This window comes from Colias croceus, chromosome 24 (genome assembly GCF_905220415.1).
Source record: "Colias croceus chromosome 24, ilColCroc2.1".
Taxonomy (NCBI): Eukaryota; Metazoa; Arthropoda; class Insecta; order Lepidoptera; family Pieridae; genus Colias; species Colias croceus.
Window position 1 is genome coordinate 1,827,073 of NC_059560.1, and position 23,725 is coordinate 1,850,797.

General features: G+C 32.7%; 2 protein-coding genes across 2 annotated transcripts in view; one reads left to right on the forward strand and one right to left on the reverse strand.

Moving 5' to 3' along the window:
- Positions 1 to 23,725, forward strand: part of LOC123702617 (mushroom body large-type Kenyon cell-specific protein 1) — a 193,124-nt gene that overhangs the window by 21,416 nt on the left and 147,983 nt on the right. The gene's annotated exons all lie outside the window — the stretch shown is intronic.
- LOC123702616 lies at positions 17,004 to 18,497 on the reverse strand. Its single transcript, XM_045650376.1, has one exon. The coding sequence runs from the start codon at positions 18,495 to 18,497 to the stop codon at positions 17,004 to 17,006; it is 1,494 nt and encodes a 497-aa protein (XP_045506332.1).

Below are 23,725 nucleotides of genomic sequence, written 5' to 3' on the forward strand. Positions count from 1 at the left end.
CATGTTGGCCAATGATGGGCAAAGTATTGGGCCAACATTGCGCCATTTTGGTGAAAGGTTTTATTTTTTTTCGTAAAAAATCTTACAGCATAGGTATAATAAAATGAGCATCAGATTTTTTACAAAAAAATCAAATATTTCATGCCCTTCCCCCCCCCCCCCCTTTAATAGAAGTGAAAATCTTTACCTAATCAGTATCCAATCTTTAATTAAAAATATTATGTTTTACTTTTTTATAAAAAAATCTGGTTTCAAAACCGTCAAAACGCACCACAGATAAGGCGTGCCTCGGATGTCATGAGAAATAATTTAGAGCACAGTTCACACGTATGTCACTTGACACCTCTTGACTGGCATTTGCACGAAAAACACTAAAATACATAAATAATTAAATAACAATAGTTTGTTTGCGTCAGCCGTTTTGGGTGTATGCGCGAACGGCAGACGTGTCTTATTTCTTTGCTAGTTTAGGTTTTTGTATATCATGATAATAATTACCTATTATAATAAGTGTTAATGAGTATTGCGTTTTACTTGAATGATCATGGCAATTAATCATTCAGGTAAAACGCAAGTAAATCCGCGGACTGAATTAGTATTGTTAAAATATTCTATCGAATAAATTTAAAACAATGCAAAATTTGTTTTTCTCTGTATTTTGCAACAAGATTATATGAATAAATATTAAATTCTGGAATGCAGTGACCTTGACCAAATGCACTTTGGTCTAGACATCACCAATGCACTAATATTTACATGTGAATTTCAATTTTATTTTTTTGTTGTCTTTTGTTTTAAGTCAATTATTCAAATTTTATGAATAATATATTTTAAGAAATGAAATTGACAAAAAAAAAACAATTTTTATAAAAAAAAAATTGTGAGATAAAGCTATGTTACTGCAAAGTAGGGCAAAGTCAGAATGTAGACGGATTGAAATGTAAAAAACTCTATTAATAATAACAAATAACATAGCCCTACAGGCCACAGACCACAAAGTTATACAGGACAATTTTTACACTGGTTAGTATATCAAAATACAAAAAATATGCGATTTTTTGGCGCCAAAATGTCAAACATCGTCGTCGTCAAACGTCAAACCTATAGTACCTATTTGAAAAAAATATTTCACGACGAAAAACAGCTATTCCATAAAATATTACATTTACTTTTTTGTGGCCAAAATAATCTTTTCGATTGCTTTCAAAAACTACTCCAAAAATTCGTTAAAACTAACCCTTTTACATTGAATGAATTCACAAAAAACGCATATTTTATATAATATGACCTTGTTTACAGATTTCATTCATACGGATCGTATTACAATACTTATTGTGTTTTACAAAACGTTCCCGAATCTATTATACTATTTTCTAGACTTCCCAATTTAACGACCCTCCAAATTAATTTAAGCTAGCTTTCGCCCGCGGCTTTGTGTCTAGTTTTAGGGTTGGATTCTAAAGATATTGATAACCTTAGTGCTTCGGTTAAAAGTTTGAGGCAAAATTTAGTAGCTTTTAAGTTCATTATCTGCTGTGTTGTTGAGTTAAGTTAATTACACGATTTCAGAAAAGGAGTGTAATGTTTAAAAAAAGGGTATAATACTTCAGTATTTTTCATATTTTATAAGGATAGACATAAAAAAGGACATTTCCAATACAGAGACATATCAAGAAAACACCTTAACACGGTTTTCACGCATAATCCTCTCAACCGATTTTGATGAAATTTGGCACAGACAATCTTTAGACCCTGAGAAAGAACATACCTAGGCTACCTTTTATTGCGAAATATGTGCCACGGGCGAAGCCGGGGCGGACCGCTAGTTCCTAATAAAATAATAAAAAACTGACATCATCAAATGAAAACAATATCTTTTGACCATTGAACGGGCAGGGTTTTATAACAATACTGACCTTCACTATCATACTGAATAGGTTATGTTTTGAATACTAAATTCCTAGCCATTGTTTTGCGTACTATTTCAACATACGTCCATTATTGAATTATTCACTTTTTTTAAATAATATACTTACGTTTCCGGTTGTGAACTGAAAAAAAGAGGGTTAGGTTTTACAAGGGTTTTACGTATTTATATATCTATACTTTCTATACTTATCTAATATTATAAATGCGAAAGTAACTCTGTCTGTCTGTCTGTTACTTAATCACGCCTAAACTATACCGAACCAATTTTCATGAAATTGGGTATGGAGATATTTTGATACCCGAAAGAGGACATAGGCTACTTTTTATCGATATTAATAGGAACGGGAATTATGCGGTTTTTTCTTTGACTGCGCGGGCAAAGCCGCGGGCGGAAACCTAGTACCTATATATTTATTTTACGTTTTGACGAATTTAAGCTTATGAAGTTATGAGATTATTCAAGAATCTTTTTATTTTAAAGTCGCTCTAGGTGTGTTAAAAGTTACAATTAAAAGATACATTAATAGTGGGGTTACGTCAGTTAATTTTTTAAATAGGTATATTTTCTTATAAACCTAAGAATCTATGAATTAAAAGAATTTTTAAGGTGAAAAGGTTTAATGCAGTTTTGAGTTAAAAACAAAACAAAACAGTTTTCAACAAAAAATCCGTAGAAATGAATTTAGCGACGCATTCAAATGGGATTTGAAAGTTGCTAGGGCCAAAGGGAAGCCATTTTGCACAAATTAAATCCAATATAAGGTGACCGGTTACGAGTTATAGTGCAGACTTGTTTCGTGTTTTATTTAATGCCTTATTATTTGCATTAAACAAAAGATTATGCATTAATGTCACTATTGATTATTTGATGTCACACACAGAAAGGAAAAAAAATAGTTAGGTAAAATTCTTAAGCTGGAAGGATGTTTTCTTTACGCTTAAATGATTGGTTATCTTTCCAGATTTTAGCCTCTTCATCAGTAAACAGTCACGAATATATAGTTCAACAAAAACAAAAATAAAAATATTTTGTATAGGTATAGGTACATAACTACATAATATGTAATATGTCGAATCTTTAACATTCCTTTCGAACCTGAGTCACACTCCATAAAATTTACGTCACAAATCACAACTAATATCGAACTTCTTTACTATTTAAATTGTAACTTGAGACATTGACTATAAGTAAATGTTCATTCTACTTGTTGATTCTACGTCAGAACGTATGTTCGCAGAAAACAGCTTTAAATATTATGTAAAAATAGTAATATTTTGATGTCATTGAAAAAAACGTAATACATGAAAATGAGGTTTTAAAGTCACTATGGTAATTTCTTGGTAGGTAATTTGTAATCAACAATATCACAATCCTTTAGAAGTCGAATAAGAGATAGGTATTTCAATACTCCTGTATTACGTAATTACATAAATATTTTTGCCAAACTTTCTACAAGAAAAAACAAAACTATACTATCTACACATTTCATCTCTCTTACAACCATTAACTACACCCATACTACAATCTTAAAACATACCAAAAATCCCATACACAAAACCAAGGCGTAGGTACAGCCATACAAACAGACAAACAGCAGGCCAATGTCCACTTAAGCCGGTATCGATTTTCGCCGCCCCAGTAACACTTTGACGAAACAATGCTATTCTTTCTAGCCCTCAAAATGTCTAGACTTCCTTGTGACCTGAGTGAAATTAATTTATTCATTGCTTGTGTATTATAAGTTTAAATGATTTCTTATGTAACTTTTAAATTTTTAATATTTTGTGACCTAAGTGAAATTAATTTATTAATTGCTTGTGTATAAGTTTAAATGATTTCCTTATGTAACCGTTAATAGATATTGTACGAAAATGGTTTAATCGAAATTCTTATTAACCTAAATATGGATATAATAAATTAATAACATATTATTTTAATTGAAAATCCGAGTGAATGTATTTATTTATGCATTAAAAGGTTGTAAACGATATTGATGAATTGTAGTAAACAGATAGATTAGATAATTTTATTGTGAAGGGAAACTGTAACTTGTGCCGTGAAATAAAAATTGAAGGAGGTGAAAAGAGTTTAGTTGTTTGTTAGGTATGGAAAGGTGATGAAAATGAGAATGCAAATGAAAATGGTTTTTTAGTAGCACATGACGCTTGATATAATAAAATTTTGAATATAGTAGTCACATGATTTTACTTTAGTTAGTAGACAATCCATGTACCTAACTCTTTTTCAATGGTTTATTTATTTAATTGATTTAGGGCTGATTTTTCAATCCTTGCTTAAAATTTATCCATGAATAAGGTATTTAACTATACCATTTCAAAAATGTATTCTAATTGTCAGTATTTGACAGTTTACAGGTGACATTTTAATATGTTCGTGTAATACTTTATTGGATGGATAAATATTAACCAAGGATTGATAAATCGGCCCTTAGTAGACAATCCATGTAACTCTTTCAATGGTTTATTTATTTTTTATTTAATTGATTTAGTGCTTTTGAGTTTAATGGTAAAGAAGACATGTAAAATAAATAAAATGTAGAATATACACGTTCGTATATTAATAACTATCCAGAAATGAAAGTCCTGTTAACCCGGCGTCATTGAGGTTGGGTCAAAATGACCCGGCTTGTTTATAATTTACAATATCTTTGTAATTACGTGCACGATTGTGCTGTTCTTTGTAGTAGCTGGAGCTAATAATGTACATTAAACGTTTTGGAAGTGAAATCCTTTCGACGTCTAGTGTACTGGGAGCTACACGCGTGTATTTTCGAAAAAGGTAAATATGACCCATCCTCACAATTGATGTAACAATTTCGCGCCATGGCTAAGTTATCGATTTTTACTGTTGTGTATGATTTCTTGGTGTCTGCAAACTTTTTTTTTTGCTTGTTTCTGTGAATTTAATGTTTTTGTTTGTCCAACAGGTACTTATTATAAAATAGGTACTATAAACGGTTAGAATAGAAAATATCACGTATCATGGCGGGTTTAGACTCTTGTCTGACTCAGACTTACCTTGTTATGATGATGAAGTAGAAGAAGAGGATCATGTTAGAGTGCGGAGTGTGTTTCAAGCGGAGAAACGCGAAAACCCGAATTCAATACCTTTTACAATAAAACTAAATATGGGGTTGACGTCGCTGATGAACTTTGCGCCTCATATGATGTGAGTCGTAACTCCAAAAGGTGGCCCCTGACAATTTTTATGCCATGTTAGACACACAGGAATTAATCCTCTTATACGTCGCATAAATAAAAACAAACCAAACGATAAGCGACGTAATTTTTTGAAAAACTTAGGTCTTGCTCTGGTCTTAGAACATTTGAAAATTCGCCAGGAATTGATCGATTGCAATGACAAATGGGCAAAAGAATCAGAGAATTTATTGGTGGATCATCAGAGGAGCCATCTGCAATTCCCGCAAAAGATGTTAAGTGTGTCCGGAAGTAAAAATAGTAAAACAAAACATTTTTGTCAAGCTTGCCCTAAATTTATTTGTCCTGAACGCATCATGGCTTTCTGTATTAATTTCATCTACAACGAAGATTCTAAATAGCTTTGTTAAAGTTTTTTTTCTAATATATTAGACTTAAGTTTATAAAAATGCTATTTGTAACCAAAATTACTGGTTATTAGCGTAGTAATGACATGAAAACGTAAGAGGTCTATATTTTGTTCCTATTTTTATGGGTTTATGTCAAAGTTGATTAAAGTGAATAAAACGTTGGTTAATTACTATTTTTATTTTATATTATCAAAACCAGAATACCTATAACCTATAATAATAACACAGAATACTAATTTTCTTAAAAAGTTTAAAAATAACAACTATAAAATATATGGGTAATATTGACCCACCTCAACGTTCGCGTATCTGTTTTCTACCACAATGACGCCGGGTTAAAATAGATCTAGCAGTCCAAACGAACAGACAGAAATACATAAATTGTACTTCCCATATTTTTCTCATCTTAAGGATCTCTATTATATGTATAAGTCTAGTGTATATTCCACATAATTAGTTTTTAAAACAATAATTAGTACACCCAACGGATAAAGTGTGAAAATAGTTTTCAAAATAAACAGCCGCCAAGTTAGCGAAGCCGTAGTACCGTCTCAGGCGGGATCGAACAAAATCAATACAATACAAGTGTTTTAACGTCATGTCTGTCTGCTCTGGTGCCAGCGCAACAGTTAGTGTACAGTCAGATGATGAAGTGTTGAGAATTTCATTTTTGAAGTGAAACTTCTTTAGGGGCGTAGAGAGTTAAATTTCAAGGGCGCGTCATGGCAATACCGTCACGTCATGGATTAAGGCGACGATCTTATCTTTCAATCTTGCCAAAGAAGTTTCACTTCTGACAGGTGTGCACACACACGCTCTTTTTTTAATAATTTCTTAATCTTAATAATTTTCAACAATTATATATATATATAGTTTAAAAGTAATATCTCATCAAAAAATAGCTTTAAAATCAAATTTCTCTACACTAATTATACAGAACGCACTCGGCCTCGCATCGCCGCTGTAAAATTGAATTAGACCTACATTCGATGACATTAGCATCTAACCAATGCTAACTTGTGGCACAAGGTCTATGTGACACCGAAATCAATCCTATCCTATGTCCTAGTATATTCTTTTAAACTGTATGTCCTTATATATTTCCTAAGCCCTATACATCATCAGCCTATTATGTTCCCGCTGCTTTATATTATAAGCTGAAGAGTTTGTTTGTTTGAACGCGCTAATCTCGGAAACTACTGGTCCGATTTGAAAAATTCTTTCGGTGTTAGATAGCCCATTTGTCGAGGAAGGTTATGGGCTATATATCTTCACGCTACGACCAACAGCAGTGGGGCACTGCGGGTATAACTGCGGAGCATAGCTAGTATATTATGTTCCCACTGCTGGGACACGGGCCTCCTATGAGTGTTCAGGCCATGATCCAAGCTAGCCAAGTGCGGATTGGAAAATGCATGAAAATTGTAATGTTCTTATGTAAAATTTTAACATTTTGTATATATAGGTATTCGCTGATCCGAAAATCTTGTTAACTAAGTACATTAAATCATAATATGTATATTCTTCTAAAAAAGCTTAAACTCAAATCTTTTAAGACATATTAAGATGATTAAAAAAAAAACAATTAGATGCAGCCGAAAGTTCATTTATTTCTTTATTAAAAGATTTACTGGAAAAATGAAAGATGATAATGCCTTTGCCATCGTTTATATATAGACAAAACCTTTGTAATTTAATAATACATATTTAGTTATATGTATGAATGATATTTGATATTTCTCTACTTTTTCTAGCGTAATAAAAGCTAAATAAACAAGGTCATACATCGCAATGATATTTTTTACTCTAACAAAGGAAATAAATACTCTGTTTTAATATTACAAATGATTGAGCAATACATAAACTGTTCTTCGTAATTAAAAAATTAATCGTAACTCATACTTTAGAAATTCGTTTTTTTTAGTCGTTCCCCGCGGTTTTACTCGCTTTGCTCCGCTCCCGTTGGTCTTAGCGTGATGATATATAGCCTATAGCCTTCCTCGATAAATTGGGCTATCTAACACCGAAAAAAATTTTCAAATCGGACCCGTAGTTCCTGAGATTGGTGCGTTCAAACAAACAAACTTTTCAGCTTTATAATATTAGTATAGATTTATTAAACTCTTCATTAATGTAGCTTCTTAAGAAAGATTCATCCAATGATTAAATTTATTTATATTTATAGCTACTTTAGAAATATGTAGGTATTCCTATTCAGTATTTCTAATTGCTTTCAAATGCTACAAAATGCCCTTGATCATTACGCGTATAAGATGCGCGTGAGTTTGACTTACAAATGCTCAAGGTGGAAGGGCGCAAATAAGGACAGATTTAGCATTAGCTAGACGTGTAAGGACATAGAACATTCTGGAGGGCATGGTGATTTCCTTTAGTTTTGTTTAAAATACATACAAATAAAGTGAAGTCCCATGTCCCCTAGTGGGGTAAGGGGCAGATGTATTTATTATACATCTGTTTCACTGATCGATTTTCTTTATTAAATTTTTATTTTTATGTTACTTTTCGATTGGTTTAATTTGTAATGAAGCTTTTAATTTATTTTATACAGTTTCAATCAAACAGTTAAATAAATTAATTTCATTTTTCCTGCGTAAATAAAGCCACAAATTGTTTTTTTTTTAGGTAGGAATCAGGGCAGACAGACAAACATACATAATGTGGTGATACATTAATGTTCCTCGTAGATTACATTAGGCGAGCTACATTAGATTCAAGAAAACCACATTAACCTTTATTGAAGTCGGTTACAAATAGTAGTTATAGTACTCTAGAATAATTCAATGGCAAATAATTAATTGTGGTAAAAATAAAAACAAAGATGGCGTGGGAAAATTATCAGCTAACGTGGTTGGTTAAAATTTCCCTTTGTTTTAAGTTAACTGTTAATTGTTATTGGCACAGTTTAGTAGGAAATTTGTATTATCATCATTATCATCGTTTATTAATAAAATTGTTTATAAGGTTAGAAATGTATTTATTGTAGAGTACTAGGATAAGATGGATTATTATTTTAAGTGATATTGCCTGATTAATAGTCCGAAATCCGTTTTAAAAGTAAAAGTAAAATTATTGTTATAGCTCTAGGATAAAAATAAAAAAAAAGTGTTTTTTCTTAGTTCTGTCACAGATTAGTTATTCAAGAATGCCATGTGACATAATATAGGAAACACAGGTTTATACTGAACAAAATTCTTAATAGATATAATGTAAGTATAGCTTACGCTAGTGTAAGTGTACGAAAATTGATTTGTTTGTTCTTATATTAGTATAAAATGCCTGGATGGAAATTGATGGAACTCTGAAAAGTTGCAGCTTCTATCCCAGTTTACCGAAATGGGTTATCTTTATGTTATGTTCAATATCGATCCAGTAATTACATTCATACAAACATACATAATTTCTGCTATGGTAATTATAGTTGAACTCTTATTTAAAAATGTACACCATACTTTAAGGGTTTTTACTTTTTAGGTCAAATGTCTTTACATCGTGTGAAATGAACAGCTGTTCTTAAATAATTACAGACAAGAGTCCTACGAATATCGATATAATAATTTTCATACTACTTAGTTAATGGACTAATAGTTATTTTATAGGCAATGAACAGTTTTATTTGAACTCTTCTGTATTTCTGTCCTTCGGTTGTAAAGGAATAAAGAGACGAAATGTCTTTGTCCGCTAAACCGATTAGAATGATAATGTTAAAGATTTTAAGCAATTTGATTTGTTTAGTTCTAGGTATATAGACTAATCCTATACTTATATTTAAATAGCTAGTTCATATTATATTCGTATCTTAAAGATTTGCACAATTCAATGATACACGTTTGGGTGGATGTTTTAATGACTTGTTATTGTTTGCGTCAGAACGGTTTAACGCGTATGGATGAAATTTGCTCTAGAGATAGACAGGAGTTTGAAAAAGCATTACGTACACTAATTTTTCTTCATACCATTGTTGTCTAAAGCTAGTAGCAGCTAAATAAAATTAAATAATAAAATCTATTTAAATACAAACACTTCTGTGACTGTACTCAAGGCACACCACCTGTGGCTTCGTAAATTTAGTATACACCCATCCCTCTCACACTCACAGAAACAGCTATACCCGTCCCATTCCCGCATGTTTTCTCAAATAAGTTGCATCCGAAAACAACACACAGAACCTTATGTTTCTTACAACAGATATTCGACTATATGCTTTCGTATTAAAGCTCATATTAGTTTAGCAAAGATACAGGAACTCTTTGTTAGACTATGAAAGTTTCAGGAAAATGCGGCACGTTCCATCCTCTGATTGTAATATAACGCGATTTAAAATAAATAGAGATGTGCGGCGCGTGTGTGCTGTTGTCGATAGTTTTAAATCGATTGTCGATATTTTATTGCGCTGGTAGACTCGTAATACACCTTTATTTTAACTTTGAGCTTGTGTTACTGCCTATATGGATTTTTAATCAGCAAATTTTATTTAAATTTAAGAGATCGGAATTACGAACGTCCCTATACTGTCGATTCGAGATTCTAATGTCTATCACAAATGTAAAATCTAGGAATTGCACTTGCATTTACGAAGCGAAAAATAAAACCTATTTTACTTGACACGATGATACCGATTTCTTATAGGATTATGTAATCTTTCTTATAATATTAAACAAATAGTTACCAAGCGTAAGCATATCATAATTAATAAGCAATAAATGATTTACAACTATGTAATTTGCGTCATCAATCTATCAAACTAAACTATGTTGCACAATTTTAAACACGATATAATATCTCCACCTTGTTGAAGTCATCATAATTTTAAATCCTATAAGAAGGTATTATAAATAAAAAAATCGAATGATATCATAAAATAAATTTAATATTTTTCCTTAAAATAAATTTAATATTTTTCCCCCTTTTAATTTTATTTTTCCTTTATGAGAAATATATCGTTTAAGTTAACTTACCTGACTCTGCTTCTATATTTGTTTTGTTAAAATTTAACTTACACAATAGGTACATGATCTACCTTCCACTAAAAAGTCAATAAAACCGATACAGTAGTTTTAAATGACCTAAGAAATTTACCCTCTCCATACGAACATTAATTAGATTCGTTTGTGTTCATACAATGTAACAAACAAATAAACGATTTCATAATATGTGTTAGTATACATGCACTTGCATAACAGGCTATAATAGTCAAATGTTAATTATTACAAAGTCTACTTTATAATTATGAACATTTGACAGCAAATAAACAATTTTACTGCAGTACCCCATGCAATGTAAACAACATACTATAGAAGTGTATTCAAAACACATATCGATATATCGTTAGGCACATCCCTAGCAAGTTACCCGGGTACATTTTGCCCGTGTTAAACAACCGCCGGGTTAATCCCGGGTACAAATTCACCGTCTTGTGTTTTGGCAATGCGATGAATTCATTTCGCGTAGCATTGTACTGGTGTTACATTTAAAGGATTTGTATAAACATAAGTGGGCTTTTATTGTCTTGTTTTTTAGACTTTTTGTAGAACTGTTTATCTTTACTTACTAGGTATATAAGCTCCTATAGTTAGATGATCTTATCATCTAACTATAGGCGCTTACATACTATCGTTTATAAGATACCAGCTTTCCGCCCGCGGCTTCTCCCGCGTTATCAAAGACAAATCCGCATAGTTCCCGTTCCTGTGGGATTTCCGGGATACAAAGTAGCCTATGTTTTATTCTGGATCTTCAGCTATTAACATTCCTAATTTCATTGTAATCGGTTCAGTAGTTTTTACGTGAAAGAATAACAAACATCCATCCTCACAAATTTTCGCATTTATAATATTAGTACGATTTCTGTTATGAAAAAAACTACAGTTTATATTATAATAATACAATTTATCGAAAATAATGTAAGAATTATTTTTTTAATAGTCATTGGATTCTTTTAACTCGTACCTTTATCAATTAACGTATTCACATTCCCTTAAATAATAAACTAGCGGTCCGCCCCGGCTTCGCCCGTGGTACATATTTCGCAATAAAAGGTACCCTATGTTCTTTCTCAGGGTCTAAAGATTGTCTGTGCCAAATTTCATCAAAATCGGTCCAGTAGCTTATGCGTGAAAACCATACATACATACTTCACACATACTTACATACATAATTACAAAGTACAAACCTTTCCTCATAATAATAGATATTAGTATAGATAATTGATCTCAATTTTGCTTAAATAAAGATATCCGTATCCAAGACAAACATAAAGGTATTATCACCCGGGGCGGGCGGTAAGCACGGATAATGTGACCCGGTTAACCCGGGCAGGATTCGGTAATGTACACAGCCCGGATACGTACGAACAGTATTGAAATTGTTTATGGTTATTGTTTATAGAAATTGTCGACTTCTTTCATGGACGTGTAGTTTGGGCTGATATATTTTTTTAAAATTCAAATTATATTTATTTACAAGAATGTAGTTTATTGATGATATGATTATCATTTATAATACCAAAAGAGCTTCAAAATTATCGGGTATTTTCCGATAGGTTCGTTTCAAACAAATGAAGGAGTCAAGTTTTTAGTCAAGGCTAAAAAATCACGAGCGCAAAGCGCGAGTGATTTTTCCTGAAAAACTTGACGACTTTATTTGTTTGCAGGGAACCTTGAGGGAAATGCCAGATAATTTTGAAGCTCGTGTGGTATTCGGGGGATTATTTTTCCGTCCCAAATGTCGGCCAATAATTTCACAATTGAATTCAACCTGTCAGTTTGACGTCAACGACCAGAGAAAATTTTCAAAAAATTATCAGTATAATACCATGTAGGTTGTACCACCAGACGTCGAATGGTGCAATTCTATTGGTCGATATTTGGGTCGGAAAAATAATCTACATTATTACGTGGCTAATAAATTCTTATCTTAGCTAGCTAATAATTTCTAAATTTTATTGATTGTTTTTACAATAATAATTATTCCACTATAGGTACCTACGTCTCGAATCTAACCCCGTTCTGTTATCTGTAATCTAGATTTTGACGTGACAACGTCTTATAATTCGATAAAGCCGGCTGCACGCACGAAAAAACATGACTCATGCGGCGTTACCTCGCTCTGACTCATCTGAGGCGTTCCATGTAAGGCTTGAAGTGCGAGCGAGAGCGCGGAACGAGCGACCAAGAAGCACAATCGGACGTTGTCACGTTCAACTATCGTCAGTAAACCGACTTTACAGACAACCATTTTTTTTTACTTTTATCTACATCAATTATTATAACAAACAGGTTTGAAAGTAAATATTAGAAAAGCATCGAGGCACTGGTATATTATAAAATTTCTAAAACAAATACAGATGGAGTCGGCGAAAGCTTGATCTCTGACCCCAGAAACCTGCGCATACAGCCTTAAATTATCTGTGCGGATTGAAACACAAAAATACAACTCAAACTCAAACTCAAAACGTATTCATTGATGTAGGTAAACTCTTGATAATTATATTTTTACGATACCCTATTTGGAACGGATTATTAGGAAAAAAAATGTTTTTTAATGAGTGATAATTGAATATGAATTACCTACCTATTTTTTTTTTTTTTTTTTAATCATATATTTCTGGGCTTTTGAACAAATGTTCATGGCAGCCCCATTGCAACAAACAACTTACAAACTAGACACATAACAATTAACATTTCTAAATAAAACAATGAGAACTCCTAGGAGCTAGCGCTATAAGTTGCAAGAAAATCTCCCACCATGCCATACACCAACCCTGCCTCCTCCGAGGAAGGGTTGGATAAAGAACCACAGAAAATTCCCATATTGGCCCGCGAAGCATCCAACTTTTGCAAGACTTCCACCCGCTTCGTCTCGTTCCGGACACACTCCACAAGCACATGATGCACGTCCTCGGTCTTTCCACAAATTAAACACAAAGGGGACTCTATTTTGCCCATCATGTGTGCAAAAGCTCCTAATGGCATGTGACCGGAACGCAACCTATGTGCCAACACAACAATATTGCGCGGTATATTACCAACAAACCAAGGTGAACGATGAGGCTGACTTTGAATAATTTTGTACCAAATACCCTTTGTTTTTGAGCGGAGATCAAAGTACTCGCGCCACTGCTCCAAACATAAAAATTTAAATTTAGGTAAGAGTTCAGAGTAATTCGGAAGAATATAAATCTCCGAACCGTCACTGATTGCTGCTTTTGCCAAACGATCAGCCTCCTCATTCCCTGCTAAGCCAATATGGGAAGGTATCCACTGTAGTTTTACATTTATACTATTCTCAATTGCCTTAATAAACTTGCTTATAATAACGTATGCAATAGGATAGCCTCTAAAAGTCCCATTCAAACAATGTAATAAATGTTGTATACCGCTTTTGCTATCACTTAGTATTACAACACTATCTTGTGCCTTATAATTATATAAAATATTGGATAAAGCAGCTGATATAGCAAACAACTCCAGAGTCATAATACAAACAGGCGACGAATTTTTATAACAATCTCCTACTTTAGAAGTAACATCGATATAAGCACAACCAGAGGGCAGCCCGGTGCCCTTTGATCCATCCGTAAATATTTTAAAACAATGACTATACTTAATATCAATTTCACGAACAACTTCATTTTTTAAAACCAACAAATTATAATTTTTTTTTGAATCCCGTATACAATCCAAGTAATCACATATATATTCTTTAATATTTGCACCAGGGACCCAATTTTTAAACCGAAACAATTCTAAAGTGTGAGAGGTAAAAAGCCTCTCATCTTTAATTTCTATGTAAGTTGACGCCAACAGTGGCTGCTTTTTTCTAGACCAATAATTATTCGTACAAAGAGCACCGAGCTTGTCCAAAAGAATAGTAGCGGGATTATTACAAAAAGATTTGGCTTTAAGACAATATTTGTAAGCTAAATATTTGCGACGTATAGCTAGCGGAGGTATACAAATTTCACTCTCCATTACGTGCACTGGCGTGGATTTAATAAAGCCACCAATTATTCTTAACGCTTGATTTTGTATTTTATCAAGTTTAGAAACATGACATTGTGCACTGTTGTCGTATAGAAAGCTGCCAAAATCAATTCTACTCCTAATGATACTTATATATAGCCTTCTTAAGTGCTTAGGATGAGCTCCCCATCCGCTACCAGCTAAGACTTTCAAAATATTGATGAATTTTTGAGTTTTTCCGCAGACTTCATTTATGTGCCTACCCCAACGTAAAGAGCGATCCAACCAAACACCCAAATATCTAATATTTTCATTATATTTTAAATCTAAATTATTGATTTTAAGAGTTATATTATGTTGTCTTCGTCCCCTGCTAAATAGACAAAAATTAGTTTTATCTACCGATACCTGTAAACCTATATCATAAAGTAAAGATACTAAAGTATTTAATGCATTTTGAATATCCTGAACGCTATTATTAATAACGGGATTACTCGAATATATTACAAAATCGTCAGCGTACTGACCTATTCCTACACTAATGGTTTTACTAATCTCAGCAGTAACCAAATTAAAAAGAAGAGGAGATATTGGATCGCCTTGGCACAAACCGTTAGACGCCCACCTAACCAAAAGATTACTTCTACTACTACTATTACTATCATCATTACAGGAATCAGAATTATTAATTATAAGATGTCTCTCAATTAAAAACTCCCAAAAATAATTGCACATTTTATAACCCACATTCAAAAGGTCTAATTTTTTAACTACGGCTTCAGTAAGAACATTGTTATACGCCCCTTCTACATCAATGAAACAAGCCAACGTCGGTATATTTTTAGTAAGGCCAATCTGAATTGACGAGACAAGGCAAGCTACTGAGTCTAGACAAGAACGTGATTTTCTAAACCCTGTAGTATGAACAGACAAAATACCATTTCTTTCCACATACCATTCTAATCTTTTACCAATCATATTATGAAATATCTTACATATACACGATATTAAGGAAATAGGCCTCAATTTGACTTCACTACTTAAATTTGAATTTAACTTAGGTATAGGTACAATTTTTATATCCCTCCATTGTTTAGGAATATAGCCAGTATCGAATATATCGTTAAAAATTTTAAGCAAATGGCGTTTACCTATTTTCGGAAGATTAAATATCATAGAATAAGTAATACTATCATTTCCTGGACATGTGTCTTTCTTTTTGAGGCACACCTCTAACTCTTCTAAACTGAAAGATGAATCAAGTAAATTATTTACCGATGATAATTCTGGCTTACGTGCTTTGACAAAATCAGGAGCTAATTTACATAATAATTCTTGTAAATCACGAGTCGGAGCCCTAAATCGGGAATTCCGACTACCTTTGATCCATTTAATTTTATGCCACATATCTGATAACGTAGTACTTTCGTTAATAGAATCGCAAAATTTCTGCCAATCAATAGACCTAGCTTTTCTTAATTCAGATTTAAATAATTCATTTTTACTTTCCAATATTGTAAGATTATGTGGAGTCGGATTTCGTCGAAATATGCCTAGAGCTAATCTACGTTGGGCAACTAAATGAGACAGAGATGGGTTCCAGTATGACTTAGGCTTGAATTTATTCTCTGGGTCAATGCTTACTTTTACAAATGGAATATGTTTGTCAGCAGCTTCATTGATCATTTCAACAAATCTATCGTAAGCAGCTTGAATACTTTCAAATTCTATACTATATTCTAGTAACGAGAGTTCAAGAGTCCTAGAAAAATCTGCCCAATTAGCTTTTTTAAAATTTCTCTTTTTGACAAAGTGGCTAACATCCTCAAAATTTACAGAAACTTTAATTATCATGTGGTCACTACCGAGATTTTCATTCATTACACCCCATGTAAAATTTGCAATAACGTCAGACGTAACAAATGTAATATCCGGAGAAGTCTCTTGTACAAGGTTATTAACCAATTTAACTCTAGTTGCGGTTCCTGTATTCATAGCAATAAAGTCATTATCTAGTGAAGCGTCTAACACCTGAGTACCCCTAACATCACTTTTAGAAGACCAATTTGTATGATGCGCGTTAAAGTCTCCGGCTATTATGGTTTTATATCTATACAAAGAAAAAAGTTCATCCCAATCTGATTGAGTTGTTCTAACTGATGACGGACAATAAATGGAAACTATATTTTTAATAAATTTACAATTTAGTACTTTTACGGCTACTGCTTCTATTCCAGGATTATTAATGTTAACATGATTTACTTCAGTTATGATTGATTTGTGAATTAAAATTGCTACCCCCCCGTATGAATCAATTCTATCCTTTCTATGCATATTATAATTAGTCATATTTATATTTATTTCCTCATTCAACCAAGTCTCGCTTAAGATGGCTATATGTATCTTATTCTGTATTAACAAACATTCTAACTCTAGCAATTTTGGTTTGATGCTTTGCGAATTCCACTGGACTATGTTAATGAAGCGCTGCTTAACAGGAACGCTATCCATGACCGAAAATAGATAGAAGATTAGAGAAGAATTCTCCCCTTCTAAATAAATCCGCTACCAATGGGTAGCACTCCTCAAACATTACGCTTAACACGTCCGTGAATTTCTCGCTCAGCATTTTTCTTGATAAAATAATGTCTCTTAATCTATTAAGTAACCTAATAAAACTAAAGTTATGCTTCTCTCTGGGTTCATCATCTTCTCTATTACACTCACTTATTTCCTGATCTACAGTTACCTCTCTATCATCACGGTTTTTCTTGGGTTTATTTTTCACTTTTTTTCTAACTTCTTGTCCCTCTTTCACTGAAATGTTCTCCGACTCCTTATTTAAAAATTGATCGTTTGTGTATCCCTTATCTATATGTTTTTTATTCTGGTTTAATACCGCTCCACTGTAAGTTCCAACATTCCTATCGACACCCATATCATTCGGTATACTTATACTTGTATTCTCCACTATTGTATTCTGACTTCCTAAAGATTCTGTTTTCATCTTCTCTGTATACAACATCAATGCTTTTTTATATGAACAGTTCTCCGCGCTCATTATACATCTTAACTCTTTTTCTTTTTTAAATTCCGGACATTTACTTCTTTCAATCGCCATATGTGGACCGCCACAATTTACACATTTGAAAAATTTTGTGTCACAATTCTCGTGGTTAAGACCACACTTAGGGCACACACTTTTTTTATGTGGACAGAATTTTTTCAAATGACTAAAGCGCCAGCAATTCGCACACTGCGAGACTGGGAATGTATATGGTTCCACTATAAAACGACAACCGTATGCAGAAACATAAGGCGGTATAGCGGTACTCTTAAAACAAATGCGAATAGTTTCACTGTCAACCCATATCCCTTCACTATTTTGACGACGTAAACGCCGCAAAGAGGCTATCTCACTCTCACATACAAAAATCTTTTGTAACTCTTCTATACTCGTGTCTAAATCTATTTGCCTCACTATACCATAACAAAATTTCAGCTCATCAGTTCTATAACATCTCCAATCTCTTTTAATTAACTCTTCGCATTGTATTAAGAAGTCAGCATTCTCTTTATCTCCAAAAGCAATCGATACTTTATAATTACTTTTAAATTTAATTCTTACAATATTCTTAATGTTCAAGTCCCTTAACAATTTTGCGAAAGCGATTTGTTTAGGAAGTTGATCTTTTGACGTCAAAGTAACCTCATATATTATATCCGAACTTTGAGAATGAATCGAACTATTGTTCGTTGCCTGATTGTCGTTTACTGCATTTCTTTTCGACTGCTTCTTAATTAACCGCTTCGATTTTCTATTTACCTCAATAAAATCATCATTGTCTAAATCACTATAATCTCTCACCCGTTTACGATGTATTGATTCATCAGAGGACATAACCGCAGACATAGGGTGTAAACCAAATAGTTCGCCACCCGATTCTTCGTTAAAAACACCGCCGCATGGATCGATCGCACACGCATTGTCAGACATTTTAAACGAGTAACGACGTTAAGCGCCTGCGCGTAAACAACACGTACAGCTCACACGGCTGGCGCCGAGCGACTGACCTACCTATTATGTCCTACCTGTTAGAAAGAGAAGAAAATATCATCACAGTTTTAAATTATGCAAAATGTGTCGAGGAATATACGAAACGGCTAGACTCAGTTTTGTTAAACTTTGAAAAGATGTCAGTAGTAGCCAGCCCTATTTGATGTATTCACATCAAATCTCATCACAAACAGGGCTGGCTACTCGAAAGTAATAAATTCTAGACACATCACACAACACTCAAATAAAACGTAGACAAAGTCACGTTATTTTATCGTATTTAATATGACTTTTACTTTTAAGTTATTAAATAAAAAATCTAAGTAAGTAAAATCAACTAACAAATTACGAAAACTTAGTCGCAAGATGGGAGGTTCCATCATTTCTTCTTATCTAAGTTATTAGCTTTGTGACTAAGTTTTTACAATTTGTTCGTACCTATATCTAGAAAGATTTCTTAGGCGATTATTCAAAATTAGTACTTTAAAAGGTTTTAGGTCCTTCTCTTACCTACATTTTTTCTAGTCAAGTTGATTTTGCCAATATTTTAGTAGAAAAAAATTTCCAGTCCTAGGGAATAAAGGTCTTTTTTAGACTTAATTTTTTGACACGAGGTTAACTACAATATCAAGTAAATATAAAAAGGATATTGTTACGTATCTAATGCTATAATATAATGATTAGTTTAACATCTGTATGACCTAGGTATATAAAGAATATAAGAAGCAATATTTTTAAATAATTCTTGGATATTCCATACAACAATATTATTGAATTGGGAATAAAACTGCTCATATCAAAGATACTTAAGGCGCGGAATAGAGTAAAACCCAGCTCTAGCCGTTTTTTGTACTGTTTTCTGGAGCTATCTCCTTCTTATCCAAAAGATATATCAACTAAATAAAAATACATTAAATTTCTACATATTCTTGGCTCAAAAATGGTAAAAGTATTTTGTTATTTTATTGACTTAAAGTTTAATTAATCTCCTCCCAAAGAAATCCCAGAAATTAGAAATAATTATGTTTACCGTGTATCTCCTCTTAAACTAATGATTCTTTTGATTTGGTATTTACACTATTGGATAGGCAATTTCATTACGAAAATTATGGTAAAAATTTTTTTTTGATAAGACCTATACTAGATTTTATAAACATTTTATTCAAAATTTTGGGCGTATTCGCAACTATATCTCTTGCGCTTGTATGGGAGGTTCAGTCGGCCGCTAGGTCTCAAGGGTGAAGCTTGTGTCGTTTGTCGCCGTGAGCGTCACATGACAATCACGTGACCCATGTTTATTCGAATAGTACGAATATCAAACAATGAGCGAGGAATAGACGCTACTACTATTAATTTATAGTGAGATTTTAGAAATCATCAATAATATAATAACTGGTCAATGAGCTTTAGTATAATATATTAAACTTTTTGGTCTGTGTAGCGCATGTCGCGTGACGCACGATATTTACGATAATTATCGTACAAATACGATAATTTTTAGTTAAATGTCTATAGTGTGAAAAAAGTTTCACTTTTACCGTGGTTTCATAAAACCACACAACATTTTTTTTATATAATTATGATATTTAGTTTTTAAAACATTCAAATGCTTTATAAATATAATTTTTTTAATAATCGAAAATATTTTATAAAAATTATTATAAATTTATTAATTTATGCAATAAATCACATTTTACTTTTTAAGTTTTTAGTGAATAAGTATTAGGATTAGACAAACAACATTTGAAGTTTTAAGTATGTATACTACTTTTTGTCATGGGTGTCATTTTCATGGTTTTTGCGGTAGCTAAATTACCCAATATGAGGTCAAAACTAAAATCCAAGATGGCGCCGAGAAAAATTTTGCATCTTTTTGTCATGGGTGTTATTTCCATGGTTTTTGGTGTACCTATTAACCAATATGAGGTCAACATTAAAATTCAAGATGGCGCCGACGATAATTTTACATCTCTTTGTCATGGGTGTCATTTTCATGGTTTTTGGGGTAGGTATAAACCAATATGAGGTCAAAACTAAAATTCAAGATGGCGCCGACGAAAATTTTACATATTTTTGTCATGGGTGTCATTTTCATGGTTTTTGGGGAACCTATTAACCAATATGAGGTCAAAACTAAAATCCAAGATGGCGCCGAGAAAAATTTTACATCTTTTTGTCATGGGTGTCATTTTCATGGTTTTTGGGGTACCTATTAACCAATATGAGGTCAAAATTAAAATTCAAGATGGCGCCGACGAAAATTTTACATCTTTTTGTCATGGGTGTCATTTTCATGGTTTTCGGGGTAGGTATAAACCAATATGAGGTCAAAACTAAAATTCAAGATGGCGCCGATGAAAATTTTACATATTTTTGTCATGGGTGTCATTTTCATGGTTTTTGGGTTAGCTATTAAGTTATTAACCAATATGAGGTCAAAAATAAAATCCAACGACGAAAATTTTACATCTTTTTGCTATGGGTGTCATTTTCATTGTTTTTGTGGTAGCTTATATGAGGTCAAATCTAAAATACTACAAGGCGCTGACAAAATTTTGATATTTTTTCGAAATGGATGTCATTTATGTGATTTTTCTTACAATCGTTTACATATTAATCGAACAGAATTCAAATTCTATAGTTTAGGTGTAGCTTTTTGAAGTGAAAGTTCTATAGGCGCGTTGAGAGTCAAATTACGAGGTCGCGTCATGGTAATACCGTCACGTCATGTAGAAAGGCGGCGATTTTCGTATCTATAAATCTTACCAAAGAAGTTTCACTTCTGACATGTGTTCTCGGCTCACGCGCTCTTTTTTATTTTATTCTCTTCGTTTTAGTATATTAGATGAACTCTTTTTTAAACAATTAACAAAGTTGAGCGAATACAGTGAAAAAGCGAATATCTGTCGGAATATTGACACAGAGTTTCGTTTTACATTACATTTCTAAATATGTATTTCAATAATCAATGCTCTTTTAAATTGATTTCTCCCGTAATATATAGGATTCGACTAGATAGCAAATTTGAGTATTTACGCCGTGGCTCAAATAATATCACAAAATTCGCTTTCGTGATAGATCTTGTTTTTGATACATAAAACAAGGCCTTTGAAGTGAAATTTTCTCCTTTAAAGTAAGCTAAAACAAAATAACAAATACAAGCTATATAGTCGAATTCTTGAAAATGACACCCATGACGAAAAGATGTAAAATTTTCATCGGCGCTATCTTACATTTTAATTTTGACCTCATATTGGTAAATAGCTACCCCAAAAACCATGAAAATGACACCCATGACAAAAAGATGTAAAATTTTCGTCGGCGCCATCTTGAATTTTAATTTTGACCTCATATTGGTTAATAGGTACCCCAAAAACTATGAAAATGACACCCATGACGAAAAGATGTAAAATTTTCATCGCCGCTATCTTACATTTTAATTTTGACCTCATATTGGTTAATAGCTACCCCAAAAACCATGAAAATGACACCCATGACAAAAAGATGTAAAATTTTCTTCGGCACCATGTTGAATTTTAATTTTGACCTCATATTGGTTTATACCTACCCCCAAAACCATGAAAATGACACCCATGACAAAAGGATGTAAAATTTTCGTCGGCGCCATCTTGAATTTTAATTTTGACCTCATATTGGTTAATAGGTACCCCAAAAACCATGAAAATGACACCCATGACGAAAAGATGTAAAATTTTCATCGCCGCTATCTTACATTTTAATTTTGACCTCATATTGGTTAATAGCTACCCCAAAAACCATGAAAATGACACCCATGACAAAAAGATGTAAAATTTTCGTCGGCGCCATCTTGAATTTTAATTTTGACCTCATATTGGTTTATACCTACCCCCAAAACCATGAAAATGACACCCATGACAAAAGGATGTAAAATTTTCGTCGGCGCCATCTTGAATTTTAATTTTGACCTCATATTGGTTAATAGGTACCCCAAAAACCAGGAAAATGACACCCATGACGAAAAGATGTAAAATTTTCATCGCCGCTATCTTACATTTTAATTTTGACCTCATATTGGTTAATAGCTACCCCAAAAACCATGAAAATGACACCCATGACAAAAAGATGTAAAATTTTCGTCGGCGCCATCTTGAATTTTAATTTTGACCTCATATTGGTTAAAACCTATCCCAAAAACCATGAAAATGACACCCATGACAAAAAGGTGTAAATTATCGTCGGCGCAATCTTGAATTTTAATTTTGACCTCATATTGGTTAATAGGTACCCCAAAAACCATGAAAATGACACCAATGACAAAAAGTTATTTCAACTAGAAACCATTTGGCGACAGTTTTTGGATAACATTTGAATGGGATTATCTAGTTTAAAAGAAATATAAAAATATCACCGAATGATGATCATTACAGAGTACCATCAATTTTGATTCATTTTAAAAATTTAATATAAAATTCATCCATATGACTATAATTTAACTCTGAATTGGTAAAGACCAAAATTATGTGTTAGCACCATTATAATGTTTTTCTATAAAAAATATTTTAAATGCCATGTCTGTTACTTCTGAGCTCTGTGAATTTTACTTGTATTTGAAACAGTTCACGCGGATGCGCGTTAGGTGGCGCAAGAATTATTTGCGAAGTATTGTAGAAGCGGCGGATAGCTGTGGTTCGGGAAAGAAGTGTGAATGCTCAAGGTCACTCGCTCAGGGAACGACCTTAAAACAATAGACAAACATAAAGTTTAGCCATCATATTTTTTCAGCATTTCTAAGAATCGAACCCACCCTACCTACTTGTGTTCTTTTGCTCACCAACTACCACGCCAACAAAGGAAAAATGGCGACTCAACATATTTAATAATACTTACTTTTAAAAGATTATTATCCAAAACAAAGCATAAAACTATCAAGCCTAATAAATAACAACCATTATAAAAGATAATTAATCACATCTGAACGGAGACAAAGAAACAACTTCCTCGATAAATAAAATATATTTTTAACTAAAAAAGGACATAGCAATCATGGCGTCGATGCAAATAAATACGAGCGAAATAAATTAAGAGCGCTTATTCAATTTAACGCAAGTCAAAATCTCCGCGATCTATTACGATAGATCGCGGCTTGCGCTATCCTTTTACTATGAACAGCATAGGTCCACAGGAGA

Coding starts and splice junctions, on each gene's coding strand:
- LOC123702616 (XM_045650376.1), bottom strand. CDS start 18,497: ATGTCTGACAATGCGTGTGCGATCGATCCATGCGGCGGTGTTTTTAAC.